The following is a 25,355-nucleotide window of genomic DNA, read 5'->3' as shown; positions in this document are numbered from 1 at the left end:
CACCATCCAAACCATCTTTTAAGTGTACAGTTCTGTACTGCTAAGCATATTCGCTGTTGTGCGACAGACAGCCCAACTTTTTTCATTTAGACAAACTAAAACTGTACACCAATTAACTCCCCATTTCTCCCTCTCTGGCAGCATCACCAATCTGCTTTGCTTCTATGAATTTGACCTCTTTAGTATCTTATTTATCAGTGGGATCCCACAGTGTGTCTTTGTGCTTTATTTCACTTAGTATGTCCTCAAAGACCATCCATATTGTATTATGTGACAGATTTCCTTCCTTTTTAAAAGCAGAATAATATTCCATTAAATGTATATACCACATTTTGTTTATCCATTCACCTGATGGACATTTCACTTGCTTTTTGGCTATTGTGAAATACTACTGCTAAGAACATGACTGTGCAAATGTCCTTTGTTTTTCAAGAGCAGCCATACTGTTTTCAATAGCAGTTATATTATTTTGTGTTCCTACAAACAACACATAAGGGTTCCAATTTCTCCACATCATCTACAACAACTGTTATTTTTTGGTTTTTACTTTTTATTTTGAAAGTAGCCATTCTAATGAGTGGGAAGTGATACTTCATTATGATTTTGATTTGCATTTCTCTAATGAACAGTGATGGTGAACATATTTTCATGTGTTCGTTGGACATGTGTAGATCATCTTTGGAGAGAAGTCTATTCAAGTCCTTTGCCCATTTTTTAAATGGAGTTTCTTGTTGAGTTGTTGGATTTATGTATTCAAAAATATTAACTCTATCAGATGATATGCAAATATTTTCTTCTTTCCTGTAGGTGACTTTTTCATTCTGTTGTAAGTTAACATACATAAATTTTGGATTTTCATGAATCCCAAACTGTTTTTATTACACATGCTTTTGGTGTCATATCCAAGAAATCATTGCCAAATCAAATACGAAGCTTCACCCTATATTTTCTTCTAGTTTTAGTCTTTAAATCTTTAAAAATTTTTTACATGTGATATTAAGGGGAGGGTCCAATTTTACTCTTTTCCATGTGGCTAACCAGTTTCCCCAACATGATTTTTGAGATTGCCTTCCCATCTAGTGATCTTGGCACATGAATTAAAAATCATTTTTAATGATTTCAAATGATTCAAACATACTCTATATTCTACTTCATTGTTCTAGGCCTGTCTGAATGCTCATAACACAGAGTTTTGATTACTATAGTTTTATAATATGTTTTGAAATTAAGAAACTTGTATTTCCAACTGTATTATTTTTAGATTTTTTTTTTTTTTTTGGCTCTTCAGGGTCCCGTAAGATTCTGTATCAATTTTAGCACTAATTTGCCTAATTCTGCAAAAGATGCCATTAGGATCTTTGGATTATACTGAATCTGTAGATCACTTTGGATACCACTGACTTAAAAAAATTTATGAAGATATAATTCACATATGTGTATCTAATCCAGTGTATGATTCAACTGGTTTTTACTCTAATTTTGCAATCATCATCACAATCAGTATTAAGACATTTTCATCACTCCAAAAAAGAAACACAGTATCCATTAGCAATCACTCTCTACTTCCTCCCAAGGAAATTTCCACCCAACCTAATTAAGACCCACCCTATAAAATCACCAATCTAATTTCTGTCTTCTGGACATTTCATACTAACAGAATCATACAATATGTGGTATTTAGCATAATGCTTTCAAAATGTTGCAGCATGAATCAGTAAATTCTTTTCTTTCTACTGCTAAGTAATAATTTTATATGCTTATACCACTTTTCATTTATCCATTCATCAGCTGATAATAATTTGGGTTCTTCCCACTTTCATAATGTTGCATTTAACATTTGTGTACAAATTTTTGTGTAGACATATGTTACTCTTCTTTTGTGTATATAGCTAGGAATGGAATTCCTAGGTCATAAGACAAATCTATGTTTAACCTACTGAGAACTGCCACACTAATTTCCAATGCAGTTGGGACCATTTTACATTCTAACCAGTAGTAGTCTATGAGGATTTTAATTTCTCCCCATCATTACCAAAACTGTGAATATGTATCTTTTTTATTATAGTCATCCTACTAGGTAGGAGGTGGGATCTCATAGTGATTTTGATTCTTCATTCCTCTGGTAGCTAATGAGATCAACAAATTTTCCATGGACTTCTTAGCCAATTGTGTATCTTCTCTGGAAAAGAAGTCTATTCAGATTCTGTGCTCATTTTCTATCTTTTTATTATTGAATTATGAGAGTTCTGTATTACAAATATAAGTCCTTTATTAAAAACATGATCTGCGGGCGCCTGGGTGGTTCAGAGGTTAAAGCCTCTGCCTTCGGCTCAGGTCATGGTCTCAGGGTCCTGGGATCGAGTCCCACATTGGGCTCTCTGCTCAGCGGGGAGCCTGCCTCCTCCTCCATTCTCTCTCTGCCTGCCTCTCTGCCTGCTTGTGATCTGTCAAGTAAATAAAATAAAAATAAAAATAAAAAAAACATGATCTGCAATCATTTTCTCCTAATCTTGTTTTTCAGTGTTTTTATAGCACTTTTAGCTTCACAGCAAAATTATGTGAAAAGTACAGACTCCCCACTATCAACATTCTGCACCAACTGTTTATGTTTGCTACAATTAGTGGGTCTATGCTGAAACCTCATAATCACCTAAAGTCCATAGTTTCATTCTTGGTATTTATATCCTATGGGTTTTGATACGTGTATAAAGACATGTACTCACCATTATACTATCATACAGAAAAGTTTAACTGCCCTAAAAAACTTCTCTGTTCTGCCTATTCATTTATTCCTCCCCCAAACCCTGGCAATCACTGATATTTCTACTAGCTCCATATTTTTCCTTCCCCAGAATCTCAAATATTTAGAAGCATACACTAAGTATGTAGCCTTTTCAGATTGGAGTCTTTCACTTCGTAATATGCATTTAAGATTCCTCCACTGATTCCTCATTTCTTTTCAGCACTGCATAATGTTCCATTATCTGGATATACCACAGTTTATCCATTCATCTGCTGAAGGGTATCTTGGTTGCTTCTAAATTTCAGCAATTATGAATAAAGCTACTATAAACAACATATGCAGATTTTTTAAAGGAAACTCCACCTTCACACTGGGGCTCAGACTCACAACCACAAAATCAAGAGTCACATGCTCTACCAACTGAGCCTATCAGTCACCCCAATATATGCAGATTTTTGTGTGGCTGTTAAATTTTCAGTTCCTTTGGATAAGTACCAAGGAAGGTGATTACTAGATAGTATGATAAGAGTATGTTTAGTTTTTCAAGAAACAAACTGTCTCCCAAAGTGGCTATACAATTTGCATTCCCAACAGGAATGAGAGTGCCTATTGTTCCACATCCTCATCAGCATTTGTTGTTTCCAGGGTTGTGGATTTTGACCATTATAACACGTGTGTTGTAGTACCTCACTGTTTAATTTGCATTTCTTAGTATATGTTTATTCACCAACTGTCTAACTTTCTTTGGTAAGGTGCCTGTTCAGATCTTTGGCCCATTTTTTTTTTTAAAGATATTTTCATTCATTTGACAGACAGAGATCACAAGTAGGTAGAGAGAGAGAGGAAGAGAAGCAGGCTTCCCGCTGAGCAGAGAGCCCAATGCGGGGCCCGATCCCAGGACCCCGGGACCATGACCTAAGCCGAAGGCAGAGGACCCAACCCACTGAGCCACCCAGGCGCCCCTTTAGCCCATTTTTTAATCAGGTTGTTTTCACATTAAGTTTTAAGATTTCTTTTAATATTTTAGACAACAGTCCACTATGTGTCTTCTTTTTAAGATTTTAATCATTTGACATACAGTAAGAGAGGGAATACAAGCAAGGGGAGCAGGAGAGGGAGAAGCAGGTTTCCCACTGAGCAGGGACCCCAACACTTAATCCCAGGACCCCAGGATCACAACCAGAGCCAAAGACAAATGCCTAATGACTGAGCCACCCAGGCACCGCAGTCCATTTTGTGTCTTTTGCAGGTATTTTCTTCCAGTGTGTGGTATGTCTTCTCATTGCGGGCAATGTTTCCAGAGCAGAAGTTTTTCATTTTAAGGAAGTCTGACTTAATTTCTTCCTTCATGGATCATGCTTTTGGAGTTGTATCTAAAAAGTTATCAACCAGGGGCATCTGGGTGGCTCCGCTGGTTGAGTGTATGACTCCTGATTTCAGCTCAGCCTGTGATCTCAGGGTAGTGGGACTGAGCCCCACCTCAGGCTCAGCATAGGGTCAGCTTGGGATTTTTCTCTCTCCCTCTACTTCTGTTCCTTTCCCAACTCACATGTGCATGCACTCTCTCTCACTCAAAAATAAAATTTTATTTCTTTTAAAGATTTTATTTTTTTAAAACAAAAATTTTTTTTTAAGATTTTATTTATGAGACAAAGAATGAGAGAGAGAGATAACACGAGCGGGAGGAGGAACAGAAGGAGAGGAAGAAGCAGACTCCAGGCTGAGCAGGAAGCCCAATGTGGGGCTAGATCCCCGGTCTCCAGGATCATGACCCGAGCGAAGGCAGCCACTTAACTGATGAGCAACCCAGGCACCCCTATTTTATTTATTGAGAAAAAGGGAGAGAGAAAGAGTACAAGCAGGGGGTAAGGGCAGAGGAGAGGGAGAAGCAGGCTCCCCACTGAACATGGAGCCCAGTGTGGAGCTCGATCCCACAGGACCTGAGCCAAAGGCAGATACTTAACCAACTGAGCCACTCAAATGCCCCAACATTAAGTAAAAATTTTTTAAAAAGTCATCAACCAACCCAAGATCAAATACATTTTTCTCTGTCTTCTAGAAGTTTCAGGTCTGATCCACTTGGATTACTTTTTATGAGAACATATAGGATCTGTGCCTAGAATAATTTTTTTGCATGTGGGTGTCAAGTTGTTCCATCACCATTTGTTAAAAAGACTGTATTTTCTCCCTTGTATTGCCTTTGCTCCTTTGTCAGTTTACTGAATTATTGGAAGTCTTTTTCTGGGCTCTCTATTGTGTTCCATTGATCTCTTTGTCTATTCTTTTACCACTAACGCATTGCCTTGATCACTGTAGTTTTATAGTACTCTTGAAGTCAGGAAACCTCAGTTCTCTGACTATTCTCCTTCAATATTATGCTGGCAACTCTGGTGTTCTGACTCTCTGTATAAATTTTACAACCAGTTGGTTAATAACCACAAAATAAATTCCTGGAATCTTGAATGGGACTTCATTCAATCTACAGATCAACTTGGGAAAAACTAATAATACTGTGTCTTCCTATCTCATTTAGTAATTCTTTAATTTCTTTCATAAGAGTTGTCATATTACTCACATAGATTTCCTACATATTTAATTAGCTACACACCTCATTATTTCACTTTGGGGAAGCAGTGCTAATGTAAATGCATTACTTTTTGTTTTTTAAATTTCCCTATCATTTTCTTCATGGTGCCCTCTAAAGGACAAGATTTAAAAAATTTTTTATGATATCCAATTTTTTTTGTTGTTGTACCTTGTGCTATTGGTGTCATATAAGAAACCACTGTCAAATACAAAGTCATGAAGATTTTATGTTTCCTTGCAATCCCTGTATAGTTTTTGTTCTTATATTTAATGTTTAATTCAAATGAGTTCATTTTTTTGTACACTGTGAGTTAGGGTGGCATTTAATATATTCTTTTGCATATGGATATCTACTTGTCTTGTCCCAAGACAACTTCTTAAGAAGACTATTCTTTCCCTATTGAATGAATGCTTTAGGCACTTTTGCCAGAAGTCAGTTGAACATAGATGTGTTTATTTCTTGACTTTCAAATCCCTTCCATTGACCTGTTTATCTATGCTCTTCCTGTAGCAACACTGTTTTAACATAAGGACTGTATATGAATTCTTCAACTTTGTTCTTTCTCCAGATTGTTTTGGCTATTCTGGGTCCCTTGAATTTCAATATGAATTTTATATCATCTCATCAATTTCTGCAAAGAAGCCAGTTAAGATATTGATAAGGATTATGTTAAATCTACAGACTGATTTTGGTTGCTTACTACTTTATGGTGTATGCTCCCTTATCTTTTTGACATCACATGTAAATAACATAACTGATTTTATTTACACAAAGTCTGATGATATTTATTATTTTTGCTATCTAAACATTTAGGTTGAAATCTACCACTTTAGGGGTGCCTGGGTTAGGGTCAGTTAAGCGTCTGACTCGGTTTTAGCTCAGGTCATGATCTCAGGGTCATGAGATCAGGCCCTTAACTGGGCTCCACACTCAGCGTGGAGTCTGCTTGAGATTCTCTCCCTTTGCCTTCTTTCTGGCCCTTCCCCCAGCTTGCTGCTCCCACACTCTCTCTCAGATAGGTAGATAGATAGATGGATAAATAAATAAACAAACCTACCACTTTATCTTTGTGCTGGGAGACCCTTTCTTATTCTACATTTTCCTTTCTTCCAGTTTCACAGTTATTTACTCTAATTTTATTTCTGAATGGGTATCCTTCACACTGCAACATAAAAACTTTAAAAACTAATCAGCATCTTTTCTCTAGATACAAACGTACCCTTAAATATTAATTTAATTGCTCTCTCCAAGTTTGTGTTGTTATGTTTAATCCATAAGACACTATTTTATACGGTTAATGTTTAGATTTATTCACATCTCTCTCACTTTGCTCTGCAGTCCTTTCTATATACTTGGCATCAGAAACCATTTATTTCACCTCTGCAATTTCCTTTAATGAGGCTTTCCTAAGTTACAATTTCTCTCATTATATTTCACCCTTTTACACTTTTGCAAGGCATACAATTATAGATTGACAGTTATTTCCCTTGGTATAGTAATACTACCACTCCAGTGTCTGTTGCAGTCAACTGTTTACTGTTGGAAAGTCAGCTGTTCACTCACCTACCTTTAAATGTAATCTGCCTTTTTTCCCCTGGCTGCTCTACTCTGATCTCTCTCCTCAATTCAGAAAAAGTCCCAGCTATTACCTCTTAAAATAATGATTTTGCCCCATTTTTCCTAACCTTTCCTTCTGAAATTCTTATTAAACGTCTATTTTAGGCCATTTTTATCACTCAGTATTCCACATTTCCTGCTTTTTTAAACTTTTCAGAAATGAAAAGCTATAAAATAAAATCCAGGTGTTAATTTTACAACTTGATTTGAAATGTAGTAAATAATAGCAAAGACTCTTCAGAACATCGTTACATATACTTTCATAAAATATTCTCTTTGCCTCTCTGTGCTGATTTCTGAGTAGTTTCTTGTAAACTCTTCCAATTTACTGATTCTCTAATTTTATCTAATCTGCCATTAATCCCCTTAATTGATTGTGTTAATTTTAACCGTAACTATTTTTACTTGCAAAAATTAGAGGACTGTTGCTGTTTAGTCTTCTTCCCTGCACAAATTATTTCTTTAAACACAGTTAACAGTTATTCCACATTCTGTTTAGTAATTCCGTTATCTAAACTATTTTAGGGTATGGTCTTGCTCATTCTCACATGTGGTAGAGCACATTTCCTTGTTTGATTATTAATTCTGTGAGTTACTCACATTCCTTTTAAGAAAATTTGAGTAAATTATTCAAGGTCTAGATTAAAAGTGAATGTCCTCAAAAAGGAGCTATGTTGGCTTCTGCTAGGTTTCTGAGAAGTTAACAGGTCATGACCACTTTAAATTCATGACTAGTGGTTACATATCTAGATGCTAGCAATTTAAGTTGCATGATTATAAATTCTAAGCCTTTTTTTTTTTTCTTCTTAGTCTATTCAGCACAACTAGGGAAATTTCTCTGTAGTACTCTAAAGCAGTAGGTAAGAAAGCAAGTTCTCTTTTACTGTATTTCTTTTAGGTGCCAATTTAATAGACAACTTCCTAGAATCCCCAACTTTGCTGAGCTCTAGTTTTGTCTTCTTCCCCTTTATTTTAGGGGGCTTTTGGAACACTGTATTCCTCAAATTCCAATGGTCTCCAGGGCAACACTGGGTTCAATACTCCACACTTCTTTTGGTTTTATTCTGGTAATAACTTACTTTGCCAATCTTCAGGATTTTAAGATGTTTTCTCATCTACTAAAAGGCCATTTGAGTTGTTTTCAACATTAAGACCATGGGAGAAACAGAAAGCCTATATACTCAGTCTAGTGCAGTTCAATATAACTTCTGGATCCAGCAAAAAATCCTTTTTCGCAAAGTCACAAAAGATAATTAAACTACCCTATCAATTTGGCATTCTTTTCATTTATACCTAACTCAATCTGTCCAGTTCCTCTTGAAGTTGGTTTTGGGCTTCTACAGCACCACTTCTTATTATAACTCCTAAATGATGATTCCTCAGGGCTCAGATCTGGGTTTTCTTATTTCAACATTTCCTCTGCTACCAAGTTACCTAATTATCAATACCCATCTCCTAGACTACTTTAATAGCTTTCCAAGTGGATTTCTTCTGCCACTCTTGTACCTATCTAATCCATTCTCCACCATAATAACCAGAGTTATATTTTAAAAGCAAAAATTAGGGTGGCTCAGTTGGTTAAGCATCTGACTCTTGGTTTTGGCTCAAGTCATGATTTTAGGGTCATGATATGGAGCCCCATGTCTGGCTCTACACTCAGCACGGAGTCTGCTGGAGATTTTCTTTCCCTCCCTCCCTCTGCTCCTCACCCTGCTCACTCTTCAAAATAACATCTTAAAAAATAAATAAATAAATAAAAATAAAAATTAGATTTAGCCCTTTTGCTTGTATAAAACCTCCAAGGTACTTTACTTGAACTTTAGATAAATTCCAGGCTATTTAACATAGCCCACAAAACAATGTATGATTAGACTTCGGCCTATATACTGCCATAACTGTCCTCTTATATAATACTATAAACAAATGGACTTGTTTTTCAGTTCTTAAAATACACCAAATTCTTTCTTCCTCAGATCCTTGCCACTTGTTGTTTCTTCTTCCTAGAATATGGTTTACCTGGTCTTTGCAGGGTTTAATTTTCCTCAGATTTCAGATCACACTATAACTGTGACTTTCCTCACAGGCATTCATTCCCTGACAACCCAACCCAGTAGCGTCCTGTTCCTTTCCTTTAGCACATTATAATTTGTGATTTGTGATTAAGTATTTATTATGGGTTTATTTTAATGTCTGTCCTCCCAATTATTTGTAAGAACCAGGCAGGCAGAGACCCTACTGTCATCTTCCCATTCCATGCCCAGGACCTAGCACAGTGTCTGGCTCACAGTGGGAGTTTAACAAATATACATTAAATCATTGTTTCCTTTCCCTTTAAGCAGACCCACAGGAAAGTACAATTCTAATCAGAAATTACATGTGGAGCACAGAATTAGAAACAAGGGAAATAAGGCAGGTGATAAGAATGTACATATGGATCAGGTTAAAATACAACAACTTATGAACAGACCATATGGTTAAGAGTCATATAGCAAAGATTAATTTACCCTAATACTTCATGGTTAAGTGGGCAGATGCTGTTTTTTTGTGTTTTGTTTTGTTTTTTTAAGATTTTATTTATTTATTTGACAGACAGAGATCACAAGTAGGCAGAGAGGCAGGCAGAGAGAGAGGAGGAAGCAGGCTCCCTGCTGAGCAGAGAGCCTGATGCAGGGCTCAATCCCAGGACCCTGGGATCATGACCTGAGCCGAAGGCAGAGGCTTTAACCCACTGAGCCACCCAGGTGCCCCCAGATGCTGGTTTTTAATTAACTCAATACATGGCTTTCCTTATTGTTGTCTATATTTTAATTAAAGCAAATAATCACCTACAAATACGTTTCTCAAGGTGACCTGAAAGTTCATTATTTGGAACTCAAAAAATTTCCCCATAGAAGCAATATTATATAAAGTGGTTAACTTTTCTTTGGTTCATAATGTTTAATCCATAATTCATTTATCCATTTAACAAATATGAATTGAACACTACTATGTGCCAGGAACTGTTACAGCAGTGGAGATACAGTAGTGTACAAAATTAGGCAAAAATTACTATCTTCATAGATATTATATCCATGTGATCAAAACAGAAAAGAAGTGCAATATACAGAATGGTAGATGGTGAAGAACAAAGCAGGGTAAAGAGACATGAAATGGAAGGAATGTAATTTTAACCTATTATTAATTAAATTTATTTCTAGCTCTTTCTGTTTCAAAAGGATTTAAGGTAGAGATTACTTATAGAACCTAAGTATCACAAACAAAGTAACAAAGCTTAGACAAGGAAAGATTTTAAACCTTGAAACTATAAAAACATACTTCCTTTTCACAGTAGGACAGAGAGGCTCTTAAGTCACAGATAAGCTACAATAACCTGATGCATGATCTCCAAAAAGGCAATGGCTAGAGAAGGTAAGGGGTTGAATACACTGATGGAAATACCAGAAAGAAAAAGAAATGAAGAGCCAAGAAGGAAAGTACACTTCTTGTTAATGATACGAACCTCCATGGACAGCTAGTCCCTTCTATTCAGTCACTAGCTGGCAGACTTTTCTTCCTACAACTATAAATATTTCTGACCAAGATCATTCTCCTATTTGGCATAGTACAGTTATGCAACTTTTCCCTCATTATTCTATTCAAAAACATGTAACTTTTTTTTGGCAGAAAAAGATCCCTTTAATCCCTATCTTTACCATTAAAATTTCTATCAAAGGAATGCAGATAGCCAGTAGATCACTCTGGTTCTCTCATATTTTACCTTAATAACTAGGATAGGTATCAGATGTGGGGTGAAATTCAAGAAGATAAAAAATTGGATCAAGGTTTCAAAGAGCACCCCTAGTACCACAACAATGATTATATAACGAAAGACAATCAGCCATTTTAATCTTCTATCCTTGTCCACAACCATTTCTACTACCATAAAGCATGCACCACAGACTGAGAGAACAATGGAATGGAGCAACAAAAGCCACCCTTCTCTAAAGCCCTACTCATTTAGCTGGGGTGATTATAGGCCAGGGTAAGGAATGAGCATATAAACTAAGCTTGTCCGTACCGTCAGGTTTTTTTCTTCTTCTTAGAAAGAGCCTCCTTATTATTTTCACCGAAAAAAGGGTTTTAGTAAATGAGTGCTAATTTTTTGTAATTATTCATTGCATTGTCATTTTAATAAAATTATTTCTCAGGTTGTTAATATCAGACATTTTCTGGGAATTTTTCAAAATTAAATTTATTTATACCAAATTTAATAAAATAAAGCCTCAAGTTTAAGAAAATACAAGGAGCAACACATACTAAAAAAATAGTATCAGCAGAAATGTTAGCCAGAAAATATTACCTTTATGGCTGTGTGTTTGTTTTCATCTTCCTCCATCCATAGATCCTGTTCATAGTAATATAAGCCATCATTAATTACTTTAGCAAGTTCAGATGTAATTTTTGCCCGCGACATGTGGTTGCCAGTTCGATCTCCTCCAGGATGTTTTCTCATGTAAGGTGGTGTCTGAGTTACAATCAAAATCTTGTTTAAATCCTGGTCATCAATTTCATAATCTGAATCATTATCAGACCAATCAGTAAATGTGTTTTTTCGCCCTTCTATTTGTTCTATCTCTTCATCAAATAAAAAATCAAGTTCTTCTTGCTCTTGTTCATCTGAAGGATATAGCTGATTTGATGCCTCTCCAGGTAGAGATGATGATTCCTGAAGGAAGAAAATGGTATTTCATATACAAACTTTTGTATCATTTAAAAAATAAAAATCACATAATAATGTTACAAGTTAGTAATATGAAGCCTGTATGCTCAGCAACTAGTTAGCAAGCAAATTATAAAAGAAAATCAAGCTAGTATTATTCTGGCCCAATAAATAGATGAATTTGCTAAACACTAAGTTTAATGCTAAACAAAAACACAAAATTGAGTAAAAGGAGGGTTAAAGACTTCTTTAGAGTAAGAATGGTGCCCAGCTCATCCATTATAGAATACCAACTCATTTTACAGATAAGGGGAAAAAAAGGCTTAGAGATATGAAGTTAATTTGTCCAGAATTTCAGAATTCGTCAAGACTAGAACAATCAAGGTTTTCTGACTTCCAAAATCAGTGATCTTCCTAGTCTGAATCCTTGCAATATTAATGCCATTAGCTAGCTTTCCTAGCTAATCCCTCTGTTCACTCTCCCCCCCTCACTCACTATGGCCAGGTTTTCTTATTAAATTTACCCTAACATGCACTAAACTATTGAACTTTGCCCTCCCTGAAAAAAAAATTAAGAGTGCTTCCTATTGGGTGACATAACAAGTACAAAACTTTAGATCCTAGATCTTCTAAAATCTAACTTAGTCTAGATTTCCAAAACTCTCAACACAATAGACTGTGTCAATGTCATTTTCCAATGTCACCCTTTGACCAATCCTTATCATTCGGTAAATGCTCTCTCCTCTGCCTAGAATAAAAAAATCCCTCTCTCTCAGAATTCCTATTAATGTAGTACATATTTATTCAATCAATAATTAATCTGGGTCCTCACTGTGAGCCAGGCACTGTTCAAGGAAAGGATATACAATAATAATAACTCTGTCCGGACACAGCTAAAATTCTACTAAATAGAAGGCATTCCATGATGTTTTTACTAAAAAAGTAAATAAAAATAAGTTTTAACACACTGTGAATATATTTAAAAATGAAAACTATATACCTTATTATTCACATCTGCAAGTACATGAAAAAAGTCTGAGAATAAACACCAAACTGTTAATAATGGTAAAACCAGGAGAGATTCTCTTACTTTTTACTTTATGTCAGTTATATTTAAATTTGTTTTAAACATAAAATTTTTTAATTTGTAAGGAAGAGAGAAGAGATTTGGGGTTGAAGAGGACTTGACTGAGCATACTTACTTGTAGTAATGATTTGCAGTAATGAAAAAAATTAATTCATGCCAATATGAAAACAAGTATTATACTACCAGAGAATCGGAAATTGTTCTGACTTTCTGGAAAGCAGAAAGCAAATGGGATTGTATCGATAATAAACAAGACTAGAGGAAACAGCAACCTAGAGCCTATATAAAGACTAACAACTGGTTCCACTGGCATCCTAAAAAGTTTTGAGACGGTAAGCACGATGAGCAGGAATGGACTATGTGACAGCCATCAAAAGGGGTATTTGGGAAACAAACTACAGGATACAGATAGAACAGTCAGTCCCACACTCTTATCTGAGAATATGAAGCTATAATATCTGTTCCCAACTTAAAGCCCAAGAATTGCTTTCTAAACAAAATGAAAGACTTGCCAAGAGAGGGCCCATGTCCATGGAGCTGGACAGAGGATGAACATATCCCAGTATTATTATTCTAAACTTCTAACAATAAAAAAAAAAAAAAAAAAAAAAAAAGCTGGGGGAAGAAAGAGAAGGTAATTTTGCCAATGAATAAAGTATACTAAGAAACTCTACTTCCCAGAGAAAAGTACTGATTTTATCAACTCTGAAGACCCAGAACTAGCACGACTATCCTCTGTCAAGGTGTAAAAGTCTAGTAAGACCCTCACACTTAACCAAGAGTGTGCACAATCATACCTCACATTCAGGAGAAAGTCTTTCTGGATGAGCAGATCTACAAGGCCACAAAAGAAGTCTCTACCAACTTATCAATAACTAATATAAACCATCAACTAAAGATCACATTTAAGAAATAATCATCACCCTAAAAGAGGAAGACTTAAAAAAAAAAACTGATGGAAATAACAGAAACATAATCTTTTTTAAATCCCCAATTCCAGAAAAAACAGTAGCTAGATGATCAATTCAGAGAGCCCCAGGGGGCCCAACATTTGATAAAAAGGAATACCAGAAGTTGAAAAAAAAGAGAAACATAATTTTCCCAAAATAATGGACATGAATACACAGCACAGTAAATAAAAGCAGACCAACTCCAGAGTGTATCATCTGAAATTTCAATGGTGGGGATTAAGAATCTTAAAACCTCAATAAAAACAAAATCACTTGATACAAAATATCTAAAGGGACTAAATTTCGTAAGGAAAAAAACTGACCAAAATGACAGTGGAAAAAATGCTTTTAGATTTCTAAAGAAATTTATCTCTGAACAAGCCATACCCACTCTAGAATGTATATTTTTAAAAGATCATTTTTTAAAAAAGTATGTTGGTAATGTTGTCATTAAGTAACCTACCTCAGGAGGTATCACTGAAATATCTAGGCCCCCAGAACCTACAGTCAGCTTTCTTCCAAGCCAGATCCTCACTCTGTAATATCAGAATACATTTCAGATCTTACTAATGGCACCAAGATTCTTTGGCCATAAAACTGAAGGCCCTAGATTTTACACCATTCTTTTTCCACTATTAAAACCAGATTCCATTACCAACTTGCTGGCCCTGTACATCAGAATCTAGTACTTACCCTTCCAAAAATTTCTTTTTTTAAACCAACTCATAAAGATGCCATCAATTTTAACAGGAACCATTATTTTTATTTTATTTTTTTAAATTAGCAAAATTTTGCTTTATTCATTAGCATATTTTCTGAATCTAAGCCCCTTTAAGAAAAATAAATCCATTTTAGAGAGTTTTAAGTTGCTTGGCACCTCTCTAACTAGTCTTTGCAGTAGTTTCTGGCATGTATAAGAAACGTGCCAGTTCCTATAAGGCAAAAAAATTTTTTTTTTATTTGGGTATAGTTGACACACAACGTTGCATTAGTTTCAGGTGTACAACATATCCATTAAAGTTTTATGTTATGCCTGCTCCCAGGTGTAGCAACCATCTGTCACCATACAATGCTATTACAATATCACTGGCTATATTCTCCATGCTGTGCTTTTTATTACTGTGATTTATTCATTGCATAACTGGAAGCCTGTATCTCCCTCCCCCTTCACCCACTTTTGTCTTACTCCCGCCCCCCCTTCCTTCTGGCAACCACTAGTTTTTTTCTCTGTATTTACAGGCCTTTTTTTGTTGTTGTTTACTCATTTGCTTTTTTAGATTCCATATCAGTGAAATCCTATAGTATTTGCCTTTTTAATTCTGACTTATTTCACTTAGCATAATAACCTCTAGTCCGACCCATGTGGTCACAAGTGGCACAATCTCATCCTGTTTTATGGGCAATATTCCACTGTATATGTATACAATATCTTGGTTGCTCCCACATCTTGGCTATTGTAAATAATACTTCAACAGACATAGAAGTGCATATCTTTTTGAATTAGTATTTTCATTTTCTTTGAATAAATATTCACTAGTGGAATTATCAGATATGATCATTTCTATTTTTAAATTTTCAAGGAAACTCTGTACTATCTCCCACAGTGGCTGTTATCAGTTTACTTCCCCACCAACAGCATACAAGGGAAGAACCATTATTTTAAAAGAATATTGAAATGTGGAGATATTTTAAAGTGCAAGAAAAAATTTAGACCTTAGAATAAATAAAATACTACACAAATCTTTGTCAGTGATCCAGGACACTATCCTTTTGTGTGGTTTTGTTTTGTGTGTGTGTCTGTCTGTGTGTTTTCAAGAGACTATCCTTATCCACCCTACCTGTACAGGGATGTTACCTGCCATGATAAATATAGAAATTAATCAGGAACTTTAGAAAATCTTGTCTTAAGAAGGCAGATTTAGAATTTTTTTTTAAAGATATTTATTTATTTTTTAGAGAGTGAGCGAGCATGTGCAAGCACACAATCTGGGGGAGAAGCAGAGAGCGAGTGAGAGGGAAGCAGAGATAATCTCAAGCAGACTCTGTGCTGAACACAGATCCCCATATGGGGCTGGGTCTTGCCACCCTGAGTCAAAACCAAGAGTTGGATGCTAAACCAACTGAGCCACCCAGGCACCCCTAGAAAGCCACTTTAGGTTTTTAATATATGTGCTGCTGAAGCGAGCACTGCTTTAGGTTTTTAAGATGTCCCCTGAGGTGGGTGGGGGCAGAACCACCTCTTTCAACATTTAAATATGCTATGTTTAACCCCCACGGCTAATTAAAAAGTTAACTCTTGATGAGGGTTTTTCAAACTCAACACTATTGACATGTTAGGCTAGAGAATTCTTTGGGGTTTTTTTTTGGGGGGGGGGCGGTTTGCACTGTAGGATGTTTAGCAGCATGTTTAGCTTCCACTCACAAGATGTAATAGTGTAATAGCAGTCTCCCAATTTTAACCAAAAATGTCTCCAGACATTGCCAAATATCCCGATGAAACAAAATTTCATCACTCCCTCATCCCCCCAGTGGAGAACCACTCTTTAATCCCTTCATGCTTCTTCATACCTTGATGGTAAGGATAAAGAGCCTTGTTCATAATAATCTTCAATACGATAGCCTTCTTTATCCTTCCCCATTCTAGGTCCTATTATTTTTAATGACCTTCTCCTTACAGAACTTACCTTCAATATTTGAATCATTTGAGTAACATTTGAGATAATTATACATTCACATACAGTTACAAGAAATCTTACGTATTTTTTTTTACTTAGTTTCTCCCAATAGTAACATCTTGTGAAAAGTATAGCAAAATATCACAAACAAGATACACACTGAAATAACCTATTAATCTTACTCAGATTTCTCCAGCTTTATTTGTACTCATTTTATTTATGGCTTAGATTAGAGCAATTTTTATCACAGTTGAAATTTTTTGTATCCAACCATGAGTCAAAACTATAGTAGCACTTCTAACATCAAGGATCTCTTCTGCTGTTTCATAACCACACATCCCACTCCCTCATGTGCCCAAAGAAATCAATTCTCTTTTCCTTTCTTACTGTACACAAAATCACCAAAAACACATATATACCTAATCTGTACCCTTTATAAATAATTACAGGTCATAAATAATAAGGTTAAGGGGCGCCTGGGTGGCTCAGTGGGTTAAAGCCTCTGCCTTCGGCTCAGGTCATGATCCCAGGCTCCTGGGATCGAGCCTCGCATCTGGCTTTCAGCTCAGTGGGGAGCCTGCTTCCTCCTCTTTCTCTCTGCCTGCCTCTGCCTACTTGTGATCTCTTTCTGTCAAATAAATAAATAAAATCTTTTAAAAAAATAAAATAAAATAAAAATAAATAATAAGGTTAAAATATAAATTCACAGTTTAGAAAAATTGTGTCAGCTTTTAAAAAATTATTCAAATTCAGTCACAAGTTAAAAGACCACATCAAAATATTCTTAATCATATTTAGAAAGAGAAGCCAAGTTTTTAAAATGGACACAATATAACTTATTTTCAACTACTGAGTAAGCCTTTTTACTTATAGCCAAATTTTACAATTTTTTAAACATTTCCAAATTTTACATATTTATTTGACAAAATATACTGGCCTTACAATCAACCCAGGAATGTACTACACTTCACTTGGGTTTATAACAATTTACCTTCAATTTCACTGGAGATGGACGATGTCTCTTTTTAACTTCTATCCAAGGTTCTGAATCCAAGTCAGGCAAACTGGTAGACAAACCTCTAGACATTGCTTGAAGATTACTTGTTTCAGTATTTTTCTTTGGGTTCAGTGGATTTCCAATTCTTGGAGAATTTGGGGCAGACTCTAAAATTTTAAGTTAGTACTTAATTAAAATAATGGTTTTCTTAATTATAAAACACTTCTTTTTCTTTACTTGGGCTGGATTTTTTTTTTCCAGAAAAACATGATAAATCAAATCTCAATTACAATTTTTCCAATGACTGATTTTCAAACCTGAAAAGATGTAAAATGTATTTGAGTGAAGCCAATGAATAATAGATAAAAGAAATGTCATCAACCCTTACACAGATCACATTCACTCAAACATCTCAAGCATATCAATTGAGTTACTAATTGTGATAATTCATTTAATTTAGGGATCAATTCCCAGTGCAATCTTAAAATTTATCAATTATGAAATGAAATTATGGAATCTCAAATGCTATTAAGCTGGAGTAAATGCATATTTTATTCAAGGCAGTATCAGTCCTTCACTATTCTGCTATAATCTATAGCAAGGGAGTCATTATTCACACTTCACATTTCCTTTGCTTAATGAATTTTACCTAAACGCAGTGTGCCCACTTAGCTCATATAAGTTACTGTAAGGAGTAGAATGTCACATCATTAAAGTGCAAATTTAAAACATTTTAAAACTGGTAATAAAATTTAATACATTTTAAAACTCTGTTGTAATTAAAAATGCTTTCTTCCATACTATCCCTTAATCAAAATAATCACGTGCTTTATAAATAAAATCCTAATTGATACCTTTACAAATCTTTTTCTAAAAATTCAAAAGAATGCTTATTTTAAGTTATAATGCAATATGTATTTCCTTTGGACAAAGAGTTTTACATATAAATTTATACCCTAAAATTCTAAATATTGTTTAATTTAGTCCCCAAAAGCCAATTACTTGAAAATATTGCAAAGTTGAATATTACATGGAGAAAGCTGAAATAAATGAACAGCAACAATTCTTTTATTTACTAAATGAAAATGCAAAGGCACATTCCAGGACTTTGGGTTTGAGAAGAATATTCCAAGATTTTACTTTCATCTACTACGTGCTAGACTCAAATAAGAGTTATTATCCTTTCCATGAACACATATTAGATCCAGGATTCAAATATCAAATTATATTACTTTTTTTTAGAAGTAAATTCCTTCATAATGGAAAAGACTCTAAAACTGCATTGTTGAGTATATAGCCCCTAATCATATGGAGCTACTGAGCACTTAAAACATGGGTAGTCCTAGAATGTGCTAATAAGTGTAAGGTCCATACCAGATTTCAAAGTCTTGGTACAAAATATCCAAAAAGGTAAAATGGATCTGTAGTTTTTATATTAATGTTATAATATTTAGGCATATTAAAATATTTTAAATGTTATTAAAATTAATTTCATTTTTTAGGCTATTAAAATTGTTAGGATTACATGTATAGCAAACATTATATTTCCATTTGACATTTGATGCTTACAACTTTAATTAATGGTACATATATCATCAATTGATCCATAGAGGTAATATAGATGAAATGCTACATTTGGACTGCAAGTATTGATATTAAAGTTATAGGAATGGGAACACATTTTATAGCAGAGAATCTTATTTCTAATACTATAAATCACCTATGCTCATGCAGTGAATAAAGTTTTAAAAACAGACTAAGAACCACCACCCTAGCAACTGTGAGAATTAACTAAATTACTATCATGTATAAATGATTAGAATAGCACCTAGCACATGGTAGGGAAATCAGTTAACTACTATTTTTAACACAGAAATATATTTAAACACCTACTTAAGTTTATTATATAATCATCTCTAAATGCTCGCTAAGCTTGAATGTTTCTATCATGAAGTCAAGTGTTTCATTATACCCACAACACGTACTTACAAATTAAATATCAAAATACCAAAGAATTTGGGTAAGACAAGTAAATTTAGAATAGTCTGAGTTTTTAAAGGGAAATGTTCACCTTATAATTACCTACACATACGCTTTATGTGATTTGTTTTCTTTTACAATGAAAAGATTTCAAACATTATGTAGGTAAATTTTAAAGGTAACAGTAAATCCCTCATCTTCCAAGAACCAGTAAGTCTGAATATTACTTGGATGACTTGTCATTAAACTTATAGAGATAAAAAAATCAGACACATACTTTGACACTTTATAGGTTCTAATTTGTAAGAACAGAGAAAAAAATTTATCTTTGCTGTTTTAATTGAAAAATTATCAACATCACTCTCCAGAGGTAAATCACCCTATATATTCCATGATTATCTAGTTTGACTTCTTTATCCACCCTGAATGTGGGTTGTTACATAGATTGCTTTAAAAGGGTTATATACTTTCAAAAGGGTTATATACTTTATGTAGCTTATTCAGGAATACTTCTGCAACTTTCCAAAGGAAATCCCACAGCTTATTCAAAAATCATTAGAGATCCTCCTACACATTTTTCAAAAAGCCAAAACCACAACAAAAACCCCCAAGATGGTCAGGTACCCAACCCTCTCAATTTTGATGAATGAAATCTTTTACTTAAGAGTTGATAGTGCAATACTATATCCATTGAACTGCAAAACCTAAATTTTAAAATTAACATCTTACCATTCCCATAATCAACATTTTCTGGTGCATTGAGGTCCTCTGTTCAGTGCAAAGGCGAACTCATGTTACACAATTCAACCTCCATAGAGGGAAAAATAGACATTTTAATTTCTTTGATGAAAAAAAAATGTTTAAATATTTTACAATAAAAATCCCTCAGGAAGTATACATCAATGGTTATGTTTTGAAATTTAAAGTCTTCTTTTTAGAGATAAAAAGGATATAGATAAAAGTTTCTTCACCTCTAGGTACAGATAAACACAATCTACTTTTCCTATTCCTATATCCATTTCACATTTTTGGTGACATACTACTCTCTCTTGAATTTAAGACCTAAGCCTTTCTCATCAGAGGATAATTATTAAGGTCAGAAATATGGGGATTCATGAAAAAGGCTGAATTTATGTACCTATTCCTATGATGTAATGTAAATCTGCATAACTCTAAGAACATTCTATATGCCTTCATTATCCATGTGGTTACAGATGTGTAATTTAAAGAACCTAAAATTTTGGACATTTAAATATAGAGTGATATGTTTTGGCAATATGTATGAGATGTAAATGAGTGTATATTTAAAAAACACAAAAATGTACAAGACATTGTGATTTTATTCTTGTAATTTTATTAATAATGCATAAATGGTTAAATGAACAGGCATCACCAACTTGACTGACCTATCTTATTAGCTACCTTGAGGTAAAAGTATTTTCTATTTTTATCTAACTCACCTAATGCCTGTTCATAAGCAGGTTAAAAATGTCATCTTGGACCCAAAGTTTACACAAATAATCTAATTTATACAATCAGACATTAAGTCTTTTTTTAAGAAAACCTAAAAAATATCACTTTTCTTCAACTTTTAAAACATCTGCCCAAGTTGCTTGCTAGGGTTAGAGGCACAGAGGGCTGACAATCAAAGAAACACTAAATAAAAATATCTGTGAGACTGTTCATTGGTACTTTATTGATGGCAGGTCTCACATACTGGTGTATAAAAAATATATTTTGAAGAGTTTAGAAAAAAATATTCTTGTTCATTTCTCATATTTCTTATCCCCCCATGTCCACATTAACACATCTCATAGTCCATGTGAAATACTATGGTGATATGTGAGTTGTACACTGTACACTGTACTGAAGGGCAAATCAAATAGCAAAGCACCTAACAATCTGGGAAATGCACTCAAGCCTCTCTATTTTTGTTTTATTGATGTGGACACAGTACATATGTCTGGGAAAAAAGACAGAATTTTGCAATATTTCCAGAATAATTAACTTTCCCACCGTAAATAAAAGTAGCACATGTAGCTCAGGCTAATTACACACAAACGGGTGGCTCCTATAAAAACAAGAGCAGTCCTCTGGTCTCTCTCTCATTATCATCACAAAGGTGTTTATCTCCATTGTAGTGGTGGCCCAACCTCCTCCACAAGGAGTCGGGAGTAGACATTCTTGCATAGAAGTCTGGTCGCTTTCATTTCTGCAGCACGATTTGTTCCAATGTTTATAATATTTCAGTGAATCACCTATTCCTCTGCATGTTCCATCAAATGACATCCAAGCATCAGTAGATCATCACCCTGACTGAAAAAAGTTTAAGCACACACATTTTTTCCCAAGAGGGAATGTCTTAAAAATGATCCAGGAAAAAATTCTTAATATTAAAGCAGTTTTTGGAAATTCTAATTACCATCAATTCTTTAATCTATAATCATAATAATTTCATAACAGTACCCCAATGCTGCTTTTGCATATAGGCCATCCCATCTTTACAAGATGGGACTGAAGCACACTAGTAACAAAACTAAAGTCAGCCCCACTCTTTAGTATAAGACTTTTAAACTACTTCATCCTACTAGACTACTCCAATCTTATAAGAGGAAACTAGCACAACTTATCTATAATCATTTAGTAAAATTACATGACAAAGTACACAATTTAAAAATGGAGCAGAGGTTTACCCATAATTCTTAAATCCATTTTTAATTTATGGCTGGGTGGGGGGCACAAAATGAATAGAATTTAGAGCATCAAAGTCATTCAGTTTTCTTTAATTTTCCTAAACAATCTAAATAAACTTTTTTTAAAGGATAGGTAAATGGAACCAGATAGCCCACCGTTACACTGCTTGCTCTAGAAGAAAAGCTGTTACCTGTATGTGAACAAAAGGCTTGGCCTGGTACAAACTCTGGGCAATCAATCAGTTGAGAGAAGTCTGTCTGTGGCACACTTCGTGGAGGAGGGCCCGGAATCGGCCATTTTTCCGGTTCTATCTTTTTTCTCATTTTCTCATCCACAATTTCCACTTCTGTGCTATCTTTCAGTGCCTATAAATGGGTATTTTAAGCTATTAAAGAACTTTCATTCAAAAAACTGTAATTGTACATCCTATACTTCAAATAACCTAAAAATTTTTTTAAATCGGAAATCAGCAGACATTATTACAGTAAACATTTCTAAAAATATCAATGAATTAACTACTTAAAACAAATTTTTAAATAATTTGCCCCTGTGATAGGTAATAGATATCCTACATAACATACAGCAAATAATTTGGTTTTCACAACAGAATTAGCATTTAAGGATTATTACATCAACTATAATCAAACTACTTTTACCATAATTAAATTTTATTTTCAGGTTTTTTCTCTCATATTTCCTTTTATCTTATCTTAATAATAAACCACTAAATAAAACTTAAGCACTATTTTATTAACTACCATCATTATAAATGGTAAGAAACACACGTACACATACCTCACAATACCCTGTAATGTACACAGGTGAGGAAACTGAAGCTCAAAGAAATAACTTGATAAAGATCATAGACTTAGTATGAGGCACTACTAGGATAAAATAATTTATTAGCTATCCACCACTGAATCTTAGTCACTAGGCTATAGAGCTTTGCAAAAATAACATATGCAATTCAATGATAAAATAAAACTAGAACAAAAATTCCTCAAAATAAAAGACTTAGTGAACTGAATTTTATCTGAAATTCAAGGGTACTTACCTTTTAGAAATAAAATCAGGAAAAATACAAATATAATATAAAAACTGAACATATATACTTGTTATTTTATAAAAGTTAAAACTCACTATCTTTTAGCAGAAGAACATATCATATGTGTTACTTTTACATTTATATGCCCTTAGTATAATACTCACTTTTTAAAGTTATATTTTCAAAACTGGACAGTACTTTAAATTATTAAAAATTATTTAAAAACAAACTTTTTTGATGGGAATCAGGATACTCTCTGAAAAAACAGAGTATGAAATACAGAATAAAGGAAATAAGGAAGAAGCCTATGATAAGGGGTTTGAATTGGTGATAGCTATATTTTCTTTTAACATGTATTTTCCTAGTTTTATCTATTGAACATTCTAGAAGCAATGACACTCTAGTAGCAAACACCAGCATACCCAGCATCCACATCCTGCAACATGAATGAATTTCAAAAACTACGAATGGAAGAGCCAGGACACAGAAAAATCCCACTTACACAAATGTGTATAAATAAATAGACAAAATTAATCTATGCTTATATAATCAGAAAAGTATCATATGCTTATATAATCAGCAGAGCATTTGGCAGGGGATTGACCATGACTGGAAAGGACCATGAAGGAAGTTCTTAGAGAATGGGCTCTATCTTTTTGAGGGCAGGCTTATACAATTTCAAAACTCAAAATGAACACCTAAGACCTCTGCATTTTACAACATGCTATTTATACCTGAATTTAAAAAAAAATCTTTGAAACCTTCCTATTGGTTTAAATTTTTAAGTAGAAAAAGACTACAAATATGTTGATAGAATACGGAGCAAGTGAAATTGTGAATGGTGGTAGTGTTAATTGGTTTAATAATTTGGAAAACATGTTTATCAGTATCTACAAAAGCTAAGTGTGTGTGTCTGTGTGTGTGTGTGTGTGCATGTGTATCTCATGTTACCCATGTCACAGGAAAATAAATGCATATGACCCTCAAAAAATATGTACGATAATGTTCGCAACAGTACCACTGATTCAAACTGGAAAGAACCCATGCATCTATAAACCGCAGCATGGAAAAATACATTGTGTTTTATTCCTAGAATGAAATACTACCCCCAAAATGGATAATCAACAACTGCTACACACCAGCAACACGGGTATACCTCACAGAAATGATAATGATAAAAGTCAGATATAAAAGAGCACACATACCTCTAATTAGGTGAAATTAAAAAACAAATGAGAGAGCTCTGAGAGACAATGAGACCACCAAATTGACCTTTGAAGAGACCAGTGTACAGGCTAGGAGGACAGCACAAGGGAGCTTCCTGGGATGCTGAAAATGTTTTATATCTTAATCTGGGAGGCAATTACACAACTATATACACTGAGAAAAGTTGTATGTAATCCTATGATTTCTAATATACAGTGTATAACTTATGCCTCAATTTATTTTTTTTTAAGATTTTATTTATTTGAGAGAGAGAGAGACACAGTGAAAGAGGGAACACAAGCAGGGGGAGTGGGAGAAGCAGGTTTCCAGCTGAGCAGGGAACCTGATGCAGGGCTCCCTGATCCCAAGACTGCGGGATCATAACCCAAGCCGAAGGCAGACCCTTAATGGCTGAGCCACCCAGGCACCCCAATTATGCCTCAGTTTAAAAGAAAAAAATCTGAGTGGGAAAAAAACCCAAAGTTATTTATACACAACCCTGAATAATCTAATATATACTGTTTTTTTAAAAAAGGGCATAACAATATATGTAGTATAATATGTAGTATCTTGTGAAAAATACACAAAAAAGTAACACTGACTGTCACCAAGAAGGTTTAACTAGTTGACTATTAGTAAAAGATGGGAAGGAAATTGTTCACTACATACCCTTTGAATCTTAAATCACAGGAAATTTATTCCCTATTGAAAAGTTAAGAAAATAAAGAGAACAAGTGAATGTTGTGATTTAGAACTTACAAACATCATATAAAAATTATGTTTTATACAAAATTAAGGAAAAGATCTAGACAAGAGTCTTATTAAAACCAAACCATGATTACCCTGAAGTCCTAAACAATGAGTTAGAGTGTGCAGTTAATATTTTTGGATATCTGATAGCTTTTCTAAGTACTAATTTTAGTCCTTTTCTTAAATGGACCAAATATTATTATGAATAATTACCAACATTAGAATACATAGATAATATATTCCTAGTTCCTGGTCCTATGCCTGGTACCAAGAGAAAAGATCTACGTGTGCAAAAACTTAAAAGATAAGACAGCAGCACACATTC

At 34.3% G+C, this 25,355-nt stretch overlaps 1 protein-coding gene across 8 annotated transcripts in view; it reads right to left on the bottom strand.

The window, feature by feature from the left end:
- The window catches only part of LARP1B (La ribonucleoprotein 1B), a 141,467-nt gene that overhangs the window by 83,778 nt on the left and 32,334 nt on the right, over nucleotides 1–25,355 (bottom strand). For 7 of the 8 annotated variants that reach the window (XR_007125223.1, XM_047718414.1, XM_047718413.1 and 4 more), the window contains 3 exons: nucleotides 22,220–22,394; nucleotides 17,350–17,522; nucleotides 11,287–11,652 (listed from right to left, as the gene is read on the bottom strand). Coding sequence is in view for 7 of the 8 variants with exons in the window: in XM_047718414.1 (XP_047574370.1) it covers nucleotides 11,287–11,652; nucleotides 17,350–17,522; nucleotides 22,220–22,394 (714 nt within the window). In the remaining variant the exon portion in view is untranslated. Of the gene's footprint in view, nucleotides 1–11,286; nucleotides 11,653–17,349; nucleotides 17,523–20,064; nucleotides 21,652–22,219; nucleotides 22,395–25,355 lie in introns of those variants that run through there. The other variant, XM_047718418.1, reaches the window with a different exon arrangement.

Source organism: Lutra lutra, chromosome 2, assembly GCF_902655055.1.
Source record: "Lutra lutra chromosome 2, mLutLut1.2, whole genome shotgun sequence".
NCBI lineage: Eukaryota > Metazoa > Chordata > Mammalia > Carnivora > Mustelidae > Lutra > Lutra lutra.
This window is presented reverse-complemented; position numbering and strand designations above follow the sequence as displayed.